The sequence below is a fragment of the Juglans regia genome, chromosome 1 (assembly GCF_001411555.2).
Source record: "Juglans regia cultivar Chandler chromosome 1, Walnut 2.0, whole genome shotgun sequence".
Taxonomy (NCBI): Eukaryota; Viridiplantae; Streptophyta; class Magnoliopsida; order Fagales; family Juglandaceae; genus Juglans; species Juglans regia.
Genome location: NC_049901.1, coordinates 7637467 through 7655261, shown reverse-complemented (window position 1 = coordinate 7655261; position 17795 = coordinate 7637467). Strand labels below are relative to the sequence as shown.

At 35.3% G+C, this 17795-nt stretch overlaps 3 protein-coding genes and 1 long non-coding RNA gene across 5 annotated transcripts; 3 read left to right on the top strand and 1 right to left on the bottom strand.

The window, feature by feature from the left end:
- The first annotated feature begins 1585 nt into the window (after nucleotides 1–1585).
- On the top strand, nucleotides 1586–6214 carry LOC108988179 (putative methylesterase 11, chloroplastic). Its single transcript, XM_018961328.2, has 5 exons — nucleotides 1586–2131; nucleotides 3503–3739; nucleotides 4300–4443; nucleotides 4979–5110; nucleotides 5908–6214. Exons 1-5 carry the CDS (start codon nucleotides 1787–1789, stop codon nucleotides 6184–6186), a joined length of 1137 nt encoding a protein of 378 aa, XP_018816873.1. The 5' UTR covers nucleotides 1586–1786; the 3' UTR covers nucleotides 6187–6214.
- Nucleotides 6215–7834: 1620 nt separating this feature from the next.
- On the top strand, nucleotides 7835–11652 carry LOC108988180 (protein SPIRAL1-like 3). Of its 2 annotated transcripts, none has more exons than XM_018961329.2 (3): nucleotides 7835–7932; nucleotides 9798–10070; nucleotides 11363–11652. In XM_018961329.2, the coding sequence occupies exons 2-3, from the start codon at nucleotides 9828–9830 to the stop codon at nucleotides 11444–11446; spliced, it is 327 nt and encodes a 108-aa protein (XP_018816874.1). In that variant the 5' UTR covers nucleotides 7835–7932; nucleotides 9798–9827; the 3' UTR covers nucleotides 11447–11652. The 2 variants fall into 2 exon arrangements, with proteins under 2 accessions (XP_018816874.1, XP_035543656.1); XM_035687763.1 differs by having other exon boundaries at nucleotides 7864–7932; nucleotides 9803–10070.
- LOC108988181 lies at nucleotides 11401–12060 on the bottom strand. Its single transcript, XR_001995632.2, has 2 exons — nucleotides 11838–12060; nucleotides 11401–11789 (listed from the first exon to the last, which is right to left on the bottom strand). It is a non-coding gene; the product is annotated as an uncharacterized LOC108988181 (long non-coding RNA).
- Nucleotides 12061–14464: 2404 nt separating this feature from the next.
- On the top strand, nucleotides 14465–15766 carry LOC108987971. Its single transcript, XM_018961052.1, has 3 exons — nucleotides 14465–14854; nucleotides 14957–15038; nucleotides 15204–15766. The coding sequence occupies exons 1-3, from the start codon at nucleotides 14465–14467 to the stop codon at nucleotides 15764–15766; spliced, it is 1035 nt and encodes a 344-aa protein (XP_018816597.1).
- The last annotated feature ends 2029 nt before the right edge of the window (nucleotides 15767–17795 follow it).

The window sequence follows — 17795 nt, the reverse complement described above, 5'->3', positions numbered from 1 at the left end:
CGCTTGAAAAATAGAAAAGCTAAAGTCTCAAAACCAAATTTCTAAAAGAAAATGAGAACCATTAAGGGAAAAGTATAACAAAATAAATAATAATCTAAGAAATTAATGCCTAATAGATGAAAGATTTAGGGTGAGTTTGAATGTTGAAGTGAGTTGAGTTAAGTTGAGTTGAGATGATAAAATATTATTAGAATATTATTTTTTAATATTATTATTATTTTGAGATTTGAAAAAGTTGAATTGTTTATTATATTTTGTGTTGAGATTTGAAAAAGTTGTAATAATGAGTTGAGATGAGTTAAGAGTAGTTTATGTTTCAAATGCATCCTTACACAGTCAATAGAAAACAGAGTAGTCATATGTTTAAAAAGTTGAAAAAGAGAAAAAAAAAGTTTTTAAATAAAAATATAATATTTATAAGTTTATATAAATAAAATATAGTCATATAAAATATATTTAAATAAACAAAATTTAAAAATAAAAGCTTTGGGAATCAACATGGTATAAAGTGGGCAAAACAATTTGCATCCACTACTTTACACCACACCATCAGCTAAAGACGCAAAAAGAGTCGTAAGCAATTAAACAAAAGCAGCAACCTTTAAGGGGAAGGATCTTCACAGTACTAAAGGTCATAACAACGAAGCAACTTCATATGCAACTCAACTACCTAAAAAAAAAAAAAAACATCACGAGCTTTGTCTTTCCTTTTATCCTATTTATTTGTTATGAAGATAATAAATAAATAAAAGAAAAAATATATTTATAATTGTAAATTATATAATTACTGCATAATCATTTTAAAAAAAATGAATGAAATATAAGACTCACATGAAAAAAATTAATTTTTTAATAGTAAACATCACTTTTTTTTAAAACGATTACGTGGCGTTTACGTACTTTACAGTTGTATGTATAATTATTCTAAATAAAAATATGGAGAAACGAGACCTCATCTGCCTCCTTAAACTTTTTTTTTTTTTTTGCATAATTTTAAGTCTCCCATTTCATATTACTCTCCAAGAAATTTGAAGAATGTCATTATCATGAAATTCTTCCTGTTTGACCATTGATATTAATTTGTAACACAAAAACGTGTTTTTTGAATGCTAAAAGTAGTTTAGTTTTCGTAGGATGTTCTAATTCCATTCTATTGGGATTCCCTGTCTCGTACGCTAGTGTGGGAAATCAACTCTAACATTGCCCATTGACGATACACGTTTCAAGAAAATAAAATAACTATAAAACAGTTTAAGAATAGTCTTTTGTGGATTAAAAAAATTATTATTATTAAAAAATAATTTTAATTAATCACTATTTATTATTTCACATCTCACAACTTATAAAAAAATTTTCATACCTTATAAAAAATACGTTCATGGTCGATAAAAAAGTTAGTGTGAGTGAATAAATTGATGAATATAATTATTTTTATTATTTTTATTTTGTTTTTTCCTGGGGACTCTTTGTCATTTGACCAAAAAGTGCAAAGAGGAAGGCTAATTTGAAGCGAAGTTTCACGGCAAAACCAAGGCCATCTTCGTCATCCATTTTCTCACCGAACATAAATAAACACGCTCACTTCAGTACCCCCAAGAGTACCGTATTCTTCCAAATAACGCTCTGCTCGTGACCTCTGAGGCTCTGACTTCGCCGCCATTTGTTCCCACCTGCGAAAGCTCCGTCTCCGTCTCCGTCTCCATCTCCATCTCCATCTCCATCTCCGTCTTTCTCTGTTTATTGGCGTGTGTTTGCGTGTGCTTGTGTTACCCTACATGCACCACCAATGGGCAACCTCTGCGCCTGCCTCTCACCCAAGCCGGTGAACAGAAAGAAACCAGCAAAACGGATTGCTAACCCGCCAGCAGTGTCCTCCAATTCAAGCAACCGATGGACCCGAATCCGATCGTCGCGCAAAGAAAAATTGGACGACGCTTTAATTCAAGAGCAAGCCCTCGCCGCTGCCACCATCATCTTACAACAACACAACGGTACTCTCCCGTTCGATCGATCTGCTTCGCTCCGGTACCCGAATTCGGAGTCCAAGAAGAACCAGCTGCCTCGGAGTTCAAGCTCAAGGGCCCGGTCACTCACTGATCCTCTGCTGCAGCCTCACCAGCTTGTTAATCAGGTTCGGGTTTGTGTTTTTTTCCCTTGCTATTCTGAAGGCTATCGTATTGGATGACATAGTCGGAATTCGGAGTAGTTTTGAAGTTGATGTATGATTTCTGTTTCTTTGTTATTTGAGTTCTTGGGTTTCTCGAAATGGAAGTTTTATTTATGGAATTGATGCTGTACTGCGGTTGTTGTGGTGAATTTTCTTCTATGGTGGTTTCATCGATGATACGATGTTTATGACATTTGATTTTTTTTTTGGGGGTCGGTATGGGAATAATTATGATTACGTGGAGGTCTAAGATTAGCTTCGATAGTTGCTTGCCATTTTTGTTTATATGTATATATGTGCCTCAGCAGATCTTTATACATCATGTATGTGTTGCATCTCTTGTGCTATCTTAATAATGATTACAAGGTCACCGTATGAATTGGGAGATGCGGTCCTCTAGGTCATGAATTTTCTTAACCATGGTCATAATATTTTGGAATATGATCTACTATTTTGATTTTTGAGCATATTCTTGAGTTATGACTGTATGGGATGCCCATATTTAAGCTTGTATTGGAAATATTTTTTTGGAGGCGTTTTACTTTTTGTGCGTTGGATACTCTTTAATGAATTAAAAATCATTGAAAATGAGTCTTAAATAGAAAATTGGAGGTCATTACAGTTGGTGCAGAATTTAAGTCTCCATGCTATTTAATTTGCATCCCTCTGCTTTGTTGGCATATGATTAACAATATATATATATATTTTGATAAGTAAAAAAAAAATATGATTAACAATATATGATTAACAATATATTACGTAACTCCACTCCTTTTTGTTCTGGATATTTTCTTTTTTATAGCGAGACTGAAGGAAATTGACAAAAACTACTTTCTTCTTTGTGATAAAAATGGTTGCATGCATATCATGTGGTGCAAGGTAAATGTGGCAACTGATAAAACTGAAGGCAATGAATGGATATATATTGAAAGGTTTCTCTTTCGTTTGTGAGTAACATAAATGATGAGTTGTTGTTTATGCTCAAATAAGAACTCTGTTAGACATGGTAGTCCTTAGACATAATCGTGGTGTAAACCAACGGTAGTCTACACACAAATATACGGTCGTTTGTGTAACCACGTTATACGTTTTCCGTAATGACTTAGTAACGTATTAGAGCACACAAAGTAGTTTTTGTGGTTCAATTTATGTTTAGAGGCAATGTTTACATGATAGGAATTAAGTTTAAAGTTGTGCATATAATCACTTGCTGATTTGAGTTGGTATCTGGCTAAATTATTTTATTTTATTTTATCTCAGCGTTCATAATTTTAAATTGATTTTTTATAAGTATTTTTGAATTGCTTTTTATTCCAAACTGTCTCTGTTTGACAGGATATAAAGCTTGATGATCTAGAAACCAACCATTTTGTCCTTGTCCATGGAGGTGGCTTTGGTGCTTGGTGTTGGTATAAAACTATAGCACTTCTAGAAGAAGGTGGTTTCAAAGTATCTGCCATAGACTTGACTGGTTCTGGGATTCATGCATATGATACAAATAACATTACCAGTCTTTCACAATACGTGAAGCCACTCACTGATTTTCTTGAAAATCTTGCCGAAGGCGAGAAGGTTCTTTCTATTTCTTTTTAGTTTAATTTGTTTTTTTATGTCCACCAGTGTGCTCACGTAACACAATCTCTGAAAAAATTAACAATTTGAGGGTTCCCTCTTGCTGGCGACTTCGGCTTCCTCATTGCCAAATGAGATGAACAAAACTGCCAAACTCAAATTGTGTGTGTGTGTGTGTGAGAGAGAGAGAGAGAGAGAGAAAGAGAGAGAGATGAATGGAACCAATACAGCTTGCTCATACTAGAAGTATTTGAACTTGCTGTTTAGTTTTTGAGTTAAGATTCTTATATTTGTCATATTACTGCATTAGCAATAGGGATTTACATGTTGCAGTGCTTAGTTTGAAAAACCTTAATAAATTTTTTTGATGGTTTCCCTTAATTTATACTTGCCAACTAGAATAGTGAATTTTTCTGATGAAATTTATTTCTTTTGTTATGGAAAATTATATGCTAATCCCCCATAATATTCTGAGTGGATCATAAGTTAGTAGAGCATTTTTTTGCGAATATATATCTCTCTTTTTTTTTTACTTTCTTATTGCTTTGAAATTTATGCAGGTTATCTTGGTGGGACATGATTTTGGTGGTGCATGTATATCACATGCAATGGAGTCTTTTCCTTCTAAAATCTCAAAGGCTGTTTTTATTGCTGCAGCTATGCTGACTAATGGACAAAGTACTCTTGATATGTTCTCCAAACAGGTTCTCCCTTCATTGTAGTACATCTGTATTTTTTGAATTGTTTACTTTCTATTAAACGATGAATTTTGTGTTGTGCAATTTGAGCTGTTTATATGTCCCCTTTACTGAAGCAACCCCCTTCCAAGGGTTGCCAATATATATATGCATATCTTCTCCACCCCAGCACCCCAACACACACACACACACACACAGACAGAAGAAAATATTGCTTTTGCTCTGATATTGTACTCAAACCTTCATAGAATGAAATGACACCCCGGTGAAACTTGAGACTCTCCCAAGAATAAAACTTAGGGTTTAGAACTAGCTCTGGCCCCAGAATACAGTGCGTAACTTATGAGCCTGACATCATGAGGGGTGAACCTCGGTGAATCCAGAGGTGCAGGTTCTTCGTAACTTAAACGAATGTCTGACCCTTGCATTCCTCTAATGATAAGTTTGGCTATAAAAGGGGGACATGCTATTTTTCAATGAGAAAACGTTAGGTATAACAATTGTTGGGGTTGACATTGACTAATACATTATTAAATTGCAGGCAGGTTCCAATGATCTAATGCGACAAGCTCAGATATTTTTATATGCAAATGGGAACGATCAGCCTCCAACTGCTGTTGATATAGAAAGATCATTGTTGATAGATTTGCTATTCAACCAAAGTCCTGCCAAGGTATATTTTACTTCAAATTTGTTAAATTATTGATAAGAAAACTGTGTTGTGTTTATCCTTTGTAAATTGATTTAGTCACGCATGATTGCGAAATTTGGGAGACTTCTATTGAATGCTTGTTAGGAACATGGATATGTTGACATACACAAAATGCAATCGGGAAGAGGTGTGTGAAGGTGCATGTGGCACTCACATAGTTTGCGTTGTCTTGATTGGATCTTCACATATAAGACTTGAGATCATCTAGCTGTGTACCTCATAGCTCCTATTAGGTTGTTTCCATGACATTTGTGAAAGCCTATAAAGGACTTGCCAACTTAATGAAGCTGATAAAGGACTAGCCAATGTAGTGACATTATTAAGTTGAAGATGATAGAGACAATAAAGCACCCTTTAGCCTGTATTGACATGGTCTTTGCAATCATTGATATGTGCTGGAAGCCTGGCGTGGACATTGAACCCATTGGAAAACATAAAAAAATTGAATTTTTAATGGGGAATGTGGAATTGGCTTTAATGTTTTAGCGATTTTGAAATGGATGTTTTAGAGGGTTGTCTAGTTGTTTCTGTATTACCAGTCAACTGTATAGAAGTATGACCTTTAGTTTGCTGCTATAGTGCCGTGCTATTTAGTCCATGCTCAACGTTGAAGTAGTTTTCATTCTACAAAAGTTTGCCGTCGTATTTTGAAATGGCTTATTGACGTTGCAAACTGTCCCTCATGAGTCTGTATTTTTTTTCATACTTGCTCACTTTCTAGCATTCTTGCTGATCGCTTTCTGCTTCTCCCATTCCAGGATGTTGCTTTGGCGTCTGTTTCAATGAGGCCAATGCCCTTTGCACCAATTTTGGAGAAGCTCTCTCTTACTGATATTAAGTACGGATCTGTGAGGCGGTTTTATATAGAGACTCCTGAAGACAATGCCATACCCATCGCTCTCCAACAGAGCATGATAAACTCAAGCCCCCCAGAATGCGTTTTTCGGATAAAAGGCGCTGACCACTCGCCCTTTTTCTCAAAGCCTCAAGCCCTACACAAATTATTGGTAGAGATCTCAAAGATCCCCTCAATTTAAAAGCAGTCTTGTAGCTAGATGGCATCTAGAGACTTATCCCTGCTAAGGCTCCGCTGACATGATATGGTAAAACTACCGGATTCATTCATCATTCATTTATGCAGTTCTAGTGATAATGTAAATGCTCGTAGCATTGAGAAAATTCTATGTAGTGCTTTCACCTCAACGTAAATATGTTCACGTTTATCCTTCTGGAGTACTGCTTATATGTAATTAAAATATAAAATTAACCACATCTTTTGGGATTGGGATGGGATTTTCCAACTTGGGACCTTATTCAATGAATAAAAATGGTCAAAAAAAAAAAAAACTGATGTATCGATCGATCAATACAATAGTATCTTGGTTTAACGAATTATATTCAGCTAAATGCTTCGTGATGGTGTTTGAGATGGAGACCACGTAGGGTTCATTAATTTGGATTATTTTTCTTTTATTTTTCCCCTTTTCCTAAACTCCCCACCAAACAGGCCTGAATCTTTTGGTTGTCATTGATATAAGATGGCACCTAACCCGTCGGCTACGCACCAAAGCTTTATGAGCAAGACATCAGTTGGTGCACTGGTTCTTGAGACATACACAACATGGACACTTCACTGCAAGAGAGAGCTTGAGTTTTTGCAGCTTTTCAGGTAAAAGTATTCTCAGTTACCGTCCTCGCCCGTGGCTTTCCTTTGTCCCCAGCAACTAGAAACCATAAACGTAGAAGCAAAGTGCACACCACAAGGGTCCCACCCATCAGTGTCCACGAAGTTGGGTCTTTTAAACTAGAGGTGTTTGTTTGGCATCCAGGAGCTTTTCAAATTTTCTCAAATTTTTTTAATCAAAAATTTTATGTATAGTCACTCGTGCATATTCTTTTACGCACTTCACTAATATGATTGAAGACGTTATTTTTTTTAATATCAAATAACTATTTTGATTAATCATATTAATAAAGTATGTAAGAAATATACAAAAACAGTTGAACTTAACATAACTCTCTTTTAATATTCAACTAGATTCTTCACACCAAAATAATTTCTGAAATAATTTTCATTAATATATCTTATCTTGATTTTTGTAACAAATAAGAACAAAAGCAATTTACACAATTTCCACTATTTTCAAAAAACTGTTCTGAGTTTGAAAAATAAAACAGAAATTATATTTAGATCGATTGGATTTGAAATCCAGTGGCGTTTGATAGGTAATCAGCATCACATCGACTTCATGCTATCGTTACTTCTTCTGAAAAACCACACGTGAGCTCCATGACTTTGCCAACCAAGATCGGCCCCTTTGACCAAACCGAAAAGAGAATGACAGGTAATTAATAAATGTTTTACTATCTTTATAAAAAAATGCGTTCCATTAAAAAGAATAATTTTTTTTTTTATAAATAATGGTACTCATTTTTTACTTTTTTTTTTTTTAATTTTTTGATATTGATGATTATAAATTATTTATTATATTTTATTTATAAATCTAATCTTTAATAACAATAATAATAAAAAAATGATGAATATATATATATATTTTATAAACGAGTCCCGTTAAAAAAGAAATATTTTTAATAAATTTGCGAAAACGTTTCTCAACCGACAATGCCAGCTCCGACGTTGACCACGTCAATGTTTTGCTACTTCAACCTAAACATAACATCAACGTCGATGAGAACCACTATATTTACAACTTGTTTGCTTTGCATTTTGCTTCGCATTCTCTGTTTGCTTCGCTTCAGGTTTTGGTGTCCCAAAACCGAAGGTACGAAATCCATTTCACTCATTTCCTGTTTAGGCTTCAAAGCTCAGATCCCATTTCATTACGCTTTCTCGCTGCATCTTTCACGTTTTCTTATAATTTCTGCTGATTTTTATTCGACACGTATACATACATCATTGTGTAAATGATTTATTTTTGTGCAATTTGGTTACGGTGCTAGGCTAATGGATTAATGCATTATCTTGACTGTCTTCTACGTGATATCTATTGGTTTTTTTTTTTGTGTGTGTGTGTGTGTTGGGATTATTATTAATGAGCTTGTGTTGGGATTATATAAATTGGGTTTGAATGTGCATTATTTTGCTGTATTGTTAGTTGGTTCTGTGATTATGAGGGGGGATTTCAGAATTTTACTTCTCCGGCCGGTTATATTATTTTGAATTTTCCCGTCTTGAACGCATGGCATTGGCGTCACCTTCTTTCATGTGATTAGGAGAGAGGGAAATACTGTTTGAACTAAAGTTCATTGTCCCGTTTACATTATTTTGGTTTTGGTTATGAAAAGAGTGAGAATGACCCAGGGGACCCGTTGAAGTTGCACATAAAAGGTCACCAGAGGTGAAGGGACTTGATGTCATACGATTGGAGAGAACCAATGGAGTTGCTGAGGAGGTACGGGATTTGAATATGGATTTGACGTTGGTGCCTTGTGTAAAGGAATGCCTTGTGTATCCCCTGGTCTCTCTTCCTTCAATAGCGAATTGGATTTTACCTAAAGTTAATGAGATTCAGCAGTTCGTGGGAATTTCACATGGAGGATGTGAAGACCAATTTAAAGAACTAATTACTGCGATCGAGGCAAGCCACGCGCTTGAAACCAAATCAAGTTTCAAAAAAAGTAGGAAGTTACAACGTCTTTTTTTGAGAATCAACTACAACGCTAAGAGTGGTAGCTCTTATAGAGGGAAGTCTAAAGGGAGGGTTGTGAAGACGGTAAAACTAGGGTTTGGGGTCGGGTTTTTGGGTAGAGTTTTAGTTCTAAGGAAAGCAAGGGGTTGGGGTCGGGTTTGGTGTATTTTGGATTGTTTTTCATAGGCTTTTTCGTTTATTAGGGGTTTTCTATTATGGGCAATGTGTTCTCTTGTATACATTCAGTGTACTTGGTTGCTCCCTTTGATATATATATATATATATATAATATTTTTACTTATAAAAAAAAAAAAAAAAGAGTGAGAATGACCCAGACTATATGTGCATTTTGTGTGGATGAAATTTGAAGTCCATGTATTTAGAACGTAGGAAAAGGAGGCTTCCTAAGCTGTGTATTGAGAATGGAGTTAATAAAGGCAGGAGCTCCATGAGATCTTGATGTCCTGTCTTACTTGGTTGCCTTGCAACAAATGATGGTTTAAAGATTTGGAGGAAAAGGAAATGAGTTATAACTTAGGATAGAGATTGTTACCATCACCTGTCAAAATAAAAAAAAAAAAAACTCCTGAATTGCTGTGTTCAGCACATGAAATCGGGTTGAAGGGATGAAATAATTGCACAAAGAAAAAGTGAGGATGGCAAAGGTTATTTGGAGTTACCGACCAGTCTATGGGTCGTGTAGCAAGTGCTAAAGAAGATTAGTTTTCTCATCCAGTTTTGGTGCCCACTTACTAGTGTAGCTTGATGTGCTCAACATTCTGATATGGACCAATCCTGTAAGATTTATAATATTATTAAATTGATTAAGAAATGAACCTCATTATCTCTTGAAGTGTGTCTGTGACATTCCTGTCAATGAAGGCACAAGTTGTGAATTCACCTAGTTCATGAAGAATAATTTATGATGCTTTCTGTATGTTTTATTCATATTTGCATTCACTTATGTATGTGTTTTGAAATTTCAATTTTCTTATCAGTTTAGAGTATCTGACTGAAATTGGGAGGAAATGGGTCGGGGTGTCAGTGCCGGCGGTGGACAGAGTTCTTTGGGTTACCTATTTGGAACAGGAGAGACCACTAACAATACCCAAGTTGCTCAGAACCAAGAGCCAGCAACAAAAAATGGGCCTTCACTAAAGACTGCTGCTGCTTCACAACCAATCGATAAGCAGATTCCAGCAGGTGTTCAGGGGCATCTTACAAACAATTACTCCCGGGCTGATGGGCAGAACTGTGGCAACTTTATTACGGTATGATCCTATTCAAGTGCGTCAAGGTCATTCAGACCATATCATATTCAATAGTCATCTTTGCCTATTTTCTCATTAAATTTTTCCTAAATCCATAAACTCATCAAGTTCTTTTGGGCACTTTAGCCTTCAGACTGGTATATTTACAATACGAACAAACCCGAAACCAGATTCCAACTCTTTGCATTTGTTCTCTTAGATGAATAAAATCCACTAAATCTAAAAGGTGCCAAACTGGATCCAACCTGAGAGTTGTCCCATTAGTGAGATATGGGGAAGGGGCTGATCAAGTAGTATCTGCACTGACTATGATCTGATTTAATGTACTGCTGTATGCACAATTTTGTTCTCTTTTGGAATAGAAACAGTGTAATAAATTGGTTTGGCTGCGTTGTAGTCCCACATTCATTCCTTTCGATCATATTATGAATATAATAATCATCATACACCTCATAGATCATGAGTAGGTTGCAGATACTCCCATATGCTTGATATGGCACAAGATGGTGGGGGAACTGGTGCTAATAACTGCATCATTACTGCAGGTCACCTTTAAGCTTGGCTTGTTTTTCTGCTTCTGTCTTGAGCTATCCACTGAATTAGCAATTCTTGTAGGTATATAAATTCCAAATTTGGATTGTCATAGAGACTTTATATGCTAATGTGATGTGGACAATCTTGAAACTGAAAGAATTCGAGTGTGTCAATGTGTTCTTGATGCCCTTTAGTCCTTTTGGTGATTATGGTGTATTCCTTTGTATAATAATGTTGCATTTTTTGTTCAGAGTTGGTGTTCAAAGCACCATGCTGAATAATTAGTGAGTACTTGTCCAAGCACCTCGTAATGATATTGATACTGTAGCAGATATAAAACCAATGTGCTTGCACCTGATTTAAAGTTGGAGAAATGCACCTAACCCAATCACACTCAAGTTCCTCCCTTAGCTATGTTACCATGCTAGCGTGTTCTAAATGCAATTTTTTTTTTCTCCTTTTGTAAGCAAAGCTGAATGTAGTCGACATGCACCCTTGACACTTCACCAGAATAGTTTTATTGTTATAAAATTTTTATCAATCGGGAGGATATCCTATTCTTTACATTTCAGAGGGAGTTTGTAATTGTACTTATATGTCATTTCTTTTGCTTTTTGTTTTTTCCCCTGAAGAATATTGATGGTTCTGTCGCCTGCCGCAAGTTATTTGCCGCTGTTTGATTGCCAAGGGTCTCTTCTAAGTCTCTAGATGCTAATATTATCATAATGTTTTCAAAATGTTTGCAAATGTGAGTGCAGGATCGGCCTTCAACCAAAGTTCACTCTGCCCCTGGTGGTGGATCTTCGCTGGGGTACCTCTTTGGTGGTAGTGGTGGGAACTGATGTCTTTGATCCTCGTGAATGCATCAGTCGTGCACTATGAGCTGATATGTTTTATTATTGTTAAAATAAGTATCTCTTTTATGAAAAAAAATGTACTTTGTCCTTGGGCAGTGTAGAATTGTCTGGATGGAATTTATGTGGCTGGACATCCTTTGATTTGAAAAAATAGAAGAAGAAAAAACAGAGGTCGGGGATTTTATATCAAACACACATTCTAGTTCAGTTCCTTCTTAATACACCTACTAGTAGTCCAAAGCTTCAGTTCCTTCTTAACCCTTGGAAGGAAGAGTAAAGTTTGTATACCTTCTTTAAAAAAGAAGAAGAAGTAAGGATGCTTTTAAACCTTTGAACAAACTCTCCCTGAAAGGATGCAGTAAGGATGCTTTTAAACCTTTGAACAAACTCTCCCTGAAAGGATGCTTCTGGGAGATTTTTGGTTAGTTTTTCTAGACATTACAGGAGGGGCACTAATAAATATGGCTGAATTAATGGCAGTCTTGGATGGTTTGAAACTTTAACTGGTTGCTTGGTTACAAGTCATGTGTGTCTTCCAGAAAGTGTTTTTAAGTTTTGGGAAGATCAGATACCAGTAGCATGCAATATCTTGTTCACAAGTTAAACGAGTTACCAGCTTTCTCTGCAATTAAGCGAGACACAAAACTATTAGTGCAGCAGCTGTTGGCCTGAATATCGCGCCTAATTAGATAAAGACTACTATATCTGCAATTTAGCTTAATCTATGGCTTCCCATCATTCCCACCAATATTTATATTTTGGCCAAAACCAACCATTATTGCATGCTTCGTGCAAAGCAAGTTTGATTCATGCTCCTGCGCCAGGGAGAGACTTCATATATAGATTACTCAAATCTGCCCTGAACAAAATAATAGATTAGCAATGTGAGTAACTTCCAACTCCATAATAGATTAATCTTTTTACAACCCCCCTCCATTAGACCTATTAATGGAATCCTCGCCACCACATGAGACTTAAAATGGGTGGCTCTACAGCTACCGCCGGGAGCTCCTGCTGGGAGCTCTCATTAGTGCATTTTGTGTGTTTTTTTTACATATATTTTTTTAACACTTTTAAATATTAAAAAAATTCACAATATTATTAAAAAATATTTTTTTAATCATTAAATAAAATAATAATAAAAAATCCCAACAGAATCCCCCAACGGGAAAGAGTAGCATTTTTCCCTTAATATATATATCATCACCGATCAAAATGTGCAACATGTCACAATAAAAAATAAAAACAAAAAGAAAAATTAAAAAATAAATAAGTAAAAAGTTTCTAATTGTCCACATCACAAGCTTTTGACCGATAATGCTCTCTCCCTCTCTCTCTCCCCCCAGATTGTGAACCTTATCTTTATTGAGAATCTGAGATATCGTCTTTTGTTTGGTCATTGATTTATTCCAGCAATATAGACAGCAAGTCGAAATATAAAATTGAATTCCATATGAAGCAATGGATATATTCTCATTGAGATTATCTTGAACTTTCTCTTTTTGTATTTTTGTAATCCAGAGTGATAATAAAAGACCATTACAGTCTAAATACAGTGTATTCTTTCAATCCCAGTCCAAATATCTTAGTTTAAAATAACTAAGATAAATATAGTGATATTCCTAAAATGTTTTTTGTTTGTTTTATATTTTAGCTTATTTGGATAGAAAGGATTGAAGAAAATGAACAATCGATATCTAATTTGGAAGACATCTTCAAAGGAAATGAAAGGAATAGATCATGGGATCCACTCCTCTGTTCCATTCCCTTAAGCATTCTGATCCAATTCCAAAGTGGATGGGGGATGAGTGCACTTTTCAGCCTTTTTCCTCTCTTTTTTAAAGAAAAAAAGAAAAAGAAGGGAATAATTCTTAAATCATTACTTCATTTCCTTTTTCATTCATTCTTTAAGAATCTCTCCCTAGAAGGGCATACCCTCATGTTTCACAGTTTCACTCTCATGATCTTAATTATTCACTTATGTTTTGTTTATATAATACTAAGTGCAATATTAATAGAAGTGAAATAAAAAGTAAAGAAACATGAGAAATCCAACAAGCTAGATCTATTGGACCAAGAGGACAGGTCAATAAATTCTGTTTTAATAAATACAACAGTTTCAAATGCAAATCATATCTAACACATTAAATATGAAGAACATTCAAGCTGCTAGCTACAACCAACGTTGGTTGGTAAGAGTAGATTGGAGTTTTTTGTATAGCAATATCATTTGATACATTAACACAAGTTAATATCCATTTATAGAAACTAACAGTACTAGAATTGATTGCATAGGATCGACAAGAATTTTCATTAACTTCATCGAAAAGCAAAATGGGAGGGGGCCCTTAGAGTTTTCTAGAATCTTCCCTTTATTCCTGGCTCTGACGTCTGCAAACCTTATATATATATATATATATATATATATAGATTTCTGTTACTAGGCATAGTATATGACAATTAGAAGCCATATTAGCTTGATCTATGGCTCAAAATCTTGTTCCATGCATGCAGTAGGTCATGTAAGCATTTATTGCATGAGTTTTCATTTTTAAGCTGTGTGATCTTCAACATGGATTTGCTGAACAAAAATGCTTCTTCCTCTTCCCTTTTTCACATACTCTTTTTAATGATCCTATCCCCCATGGGCAAGCTTGAAGTTTTGATCTTCTCGATTCATTATGTTCTGTATTGATTTTTCTTGCAGAAAGCTGGAGGAAGCAAGGACGTTGGTTAATGGTGACATTTAAAAGACCAGGCCAATTGGGCAAGAATTACTGAGAGATCGAGCACGCCTACAAGTGGGTTCATTTAAACCAGTACGTACGTCGATTACAGTCTATTTATCCTGTCATCATCTATATATATATATGTTATTTTGGTTGACACTCTGGAAGTCATCCTTCTGTTGCCTGTTTTATAAGTTGGTGGGGTTCTTTTCTACAGGAAACCGATACATGAACTGAACTCTAGGCCAAGAAAGAGAAAGCAAAGAAAATCGTGATGGCAGGGGAAAGAAGGCAACATGTTGCAATAGATGTAGTGTCATTGTCATCTTCATTACTAAATATGATGGAGGGCCCCAATCTAAACATGCCTCCTAGATGCTGCATCTTCTTAACCCCAAAAATACTCAGAAGGCATAATGAAAAAGCTTATGCCCCCGATGCATTTTCAATTGGACCTTTTCACCGTACCGACCAGAGCCTAAAAGCCACAGAAAAAGTTAAAGTCAAGTATCTCCAAGCCCTCATTCGTAGATCATCATCTCCAAATCCAGAACAAAAGTTGGATGAGATAATAAAAGGCATTGGGGAGATTGAAAGGGAGGCTCGTGAGTGTTACGCCCCGCAAGCTTTCCTTCCCAATGAAAATGAGTTTGTGAAAATCTTGGTACTCGATGGCTGCTTCATTATCGAGCTGTTCCTAAGACACGCTCATCAAGAGCTCAGAGATTCGGAAGACCCTGTATTTAACATGTCTTGTATGTTTCAGCTTCTACGCCATGACCTGTGTTTGCTGGAAAACCAAATACCTTGGCTGGTGCTTGAGCGCCTGTTCGTCATGACCAGCGCCAGTGGCCGCTATAGAAGCCCACCCCTCGTTGCACTTGCCCTTAATTAGTTCTTTGCTACAACATTCCAATCAGAACCTCTACACACGGATAAACCTGAGGACTGGCCCAATGGAAACAAGCATATTCTTGATTTGTTGAGGAATTTACTGATTTGGAAATCAACAGGACTAGGCGTAGGCGGCACTTTCGGGTTGCAGCCAATTCCTTCTGCAAGGATTCTGGAAGAGGGTGGAATCAAGTTCCAGAGAGTAAAATCTAGTTCCATCCTGGACATCCAATTACGCAATGATCATGTACTAGAAATCCCACCATTATTGATTCAGGAAACCACAGAAGTTGTGTTTCGAAACCTAATCAGTTACGAACAGTGTCTACCAGGTTGCAGACCCGTGATCACTTCTTACGCCATACTCTTCAACAACCTCATTAAAACTGCCAAGGATGTTAATATACTCATAGAGAATGGGATTATACATAACTGGTTGAATCTGGAGGATGCAACTCAATTCTTCAACAAGCTTTACGTGGATACCTATGTCAAAGGGTACTTCTATTTCCAACTATCCCAGGAGATCAACTTACATTGCCGCAACCCTTGGCCCAAATTACGCACTTTTTTGGTGCGCAATTATTTGTACACCCCAATGGGTATCAGTTCTCAAATTGCTGCAGTTGTCCTCAATCTTTGCGGCATCATACAGGCTGTGTGTTCCATCGTCAAGAAGTGATCTCACTTCCTTTCCAACTAGCTAGCTAGACTCCTCCTGATCACATACTACTCGATCGAGACCATAGTCATGTGTGTCATCATGTGTAGTTAATTTGGCTTCTAAGTACCTATGAATTCCCTTCATTTTCATGACCAGTTTTTCTTTTGGTTAAAACCATTAATGAAATCATGATGTCTCTTAAAAATGGCTTCTTGCGTTGTGTAATAAAGCAAATTTTATTCGGTTGCATGCCTCATGTCTGGATCAAAGACTTGATCAACGTACAGATGATCATTACTCGTTAACCTGCCATGAATAAGACTTTGAGCACAAAATTATTTATAGATCTCTAAACTCATGTACAAATTACAATAAGTCGACGTCTATTTGTCTACGTTCGTCATTCCGCAGTGGTAACAGACCGAATTATCAAGCATTTCTTCCTAATGATCATTTAGAGTACGGGGAAAATAAGGAAACTAAAGATCGATGCAGAAGAAACGACAGATATATATAAAATGTAACGAACTTAAAAATCATGTCGGCGGCATTCATGAGAAATATTGCATTTCCATGTCCAAACAAAAGCATGACTTCGATCGTAATCAGCTTATCCAACTCATGAAAATCTCAGTTTGGATTTCACTGATGCCGATGGAAGTTTGCGTGGCAAATGGGGGAGAAAACCTCACCATACTCGATTTGTAGAAGAAGAGACAAACGAAAGAAAATGATACACAAAACATCTCGTCTTATCATTACAATTTTTCTAAATTTTCATATAAAAATTTAATAGACAATTCAAATATTTTAAATTTTAAAATAAAAATAATACTAAAATATTATATTTTGATGGCCGGCTTGCATCTAACAAAAGGAACATTGCACATATTGCATATATGTGAGAAATCGGAGGATACTATTCATATCATATATGTTTACCTCGGATTCTTTATTTGTAGTTTTATATATGAATTATTTTATTTTTAAGTATAGGATACTATTCATATCATTTAATGATAAGATTTAATTTATAAAATTTAAAATTTATCTTTTGAATTAAATTATATCGTATAAGTATTTTAATTACATATACATAAAGAAAATAAATTTTCTTTGTATATGTCCTCCGATCCCCCATTGCATGCCCAATCTGAAATTAAGGCACCTCATATAGAACTTGTAAGTTGGACCGACAATGACCATTTTATTTGTAAGATAGTGAACTCTTTCTGTATTAAGATCATCAGAAGATCTGGATCTTTCGATCCTTTGCTTGGTAATCGAGCAATTACCTTTTTATTTCGTTATCATGCAAACAGTGAATTGATGAGAATATATACTTTGAAACTGTCTTTTAATTCAATGAAGCAAAGGATATATGTATTCTTGCGGATCGAAGTTCCCTTTTACTTTTACTTTATTTATTATTGTCGATCATGTGAAATTAACTACTCGTAGAGATTACCTAAAAGGCCGCTATATAAATACCATATTAATGTATTCTTTCTGTCCCAATTTAAATATCTAATTTTAGAAAATGATAAGAATGAGATCAAATTGAAACTAAAATATACATAGTTTATTATATATATATATATATATATATATTTTTTTTTTCAAGAAATGGAAGAAAATGGAATAAAAAATATATGGTTTAATCTGAAAGGATGGCTGGATGATCATCGATCGTGGAATGGAATCAACCTTCTGCTGATTCCAAAATCATGACCTGCACAGGCCGATCGATGTGCACATCTTCATTCTTATTTCTTTTGAATTAAAAGATAAGGGTTTCATTCTTAGCCACGTTAATTAATTGTAAGGGAATATGACTTTGGAGACAAGTCATTTATAAAAGAGAAATGCTGCGATCTCACAAAAGTAATAACATTTTCAATGGCTGTCAAATAGATTTTCATATTAATAATATATTTAATTAGTGTGTCCATGCATGACTAAGCTTTCAAATAGATTTATTCATTTATACAAATAATAACGTCTTCATTGGCTTCTCCTCTTAAACATTTTAATAATCACTTTAATT

Coding starts and splice junctions, on each gene's coding strand:
- LOC108988180 (XM_018961329.2), top strand. CDS start 9,828: ATGGGTCGGGGTGTCAGTGCCGGCGGTGGACAGAGTTCTTTGGGTTAC. Junction 10,071..11,362: donor ACTGTGGCAACTTTATTACG/GTATGATCCTAT, acceptor ATGTGAGTGCAG/GATCGGCCTTCAACCAAAGT.
- LOC108987971 (XM_018961052.1), top strand. CDS start 14,465: ATGGCAGGGGAAAGAAGGCAACATGTTGCAATAGATGTAGTGTCATTG. Junction 14,855..14,956: donor ATGAGTTTGTGAAAATCTTG/GTACTCGATGGC, acceptor TGTATGTTTCAG/CTTCTACGCCATGACCTGTG. Junction 15,039..15,203: donor GTTCGTCATGACCAGCGCCA/GTGGCCGCTATA, acceptor GGAAATCAACAG/GACTAGGCGTAGGCGGCACT.
- LOC108988179 (XM_018961328.2), top strand. CDS start 1,787: ATGGGCAACCTCTGCGCCTGCCTCTCACCCAAGCCGGTGAACAGAAAG. Junction 2,132..3,502: donor CTCACCAGCTTGTTAATCAG/GTTCGGGTTTGT, acceptor TCTGTTTGACAG/GATATAAAGCTTGATGATCT. Junction 4,444..4,978: donor TTGATATGTTCTCCAAACAG/GTTCTCCCTTCA, acceptor ATTAAATTGCAG/GCAGGTTCCAATGATCTAAT.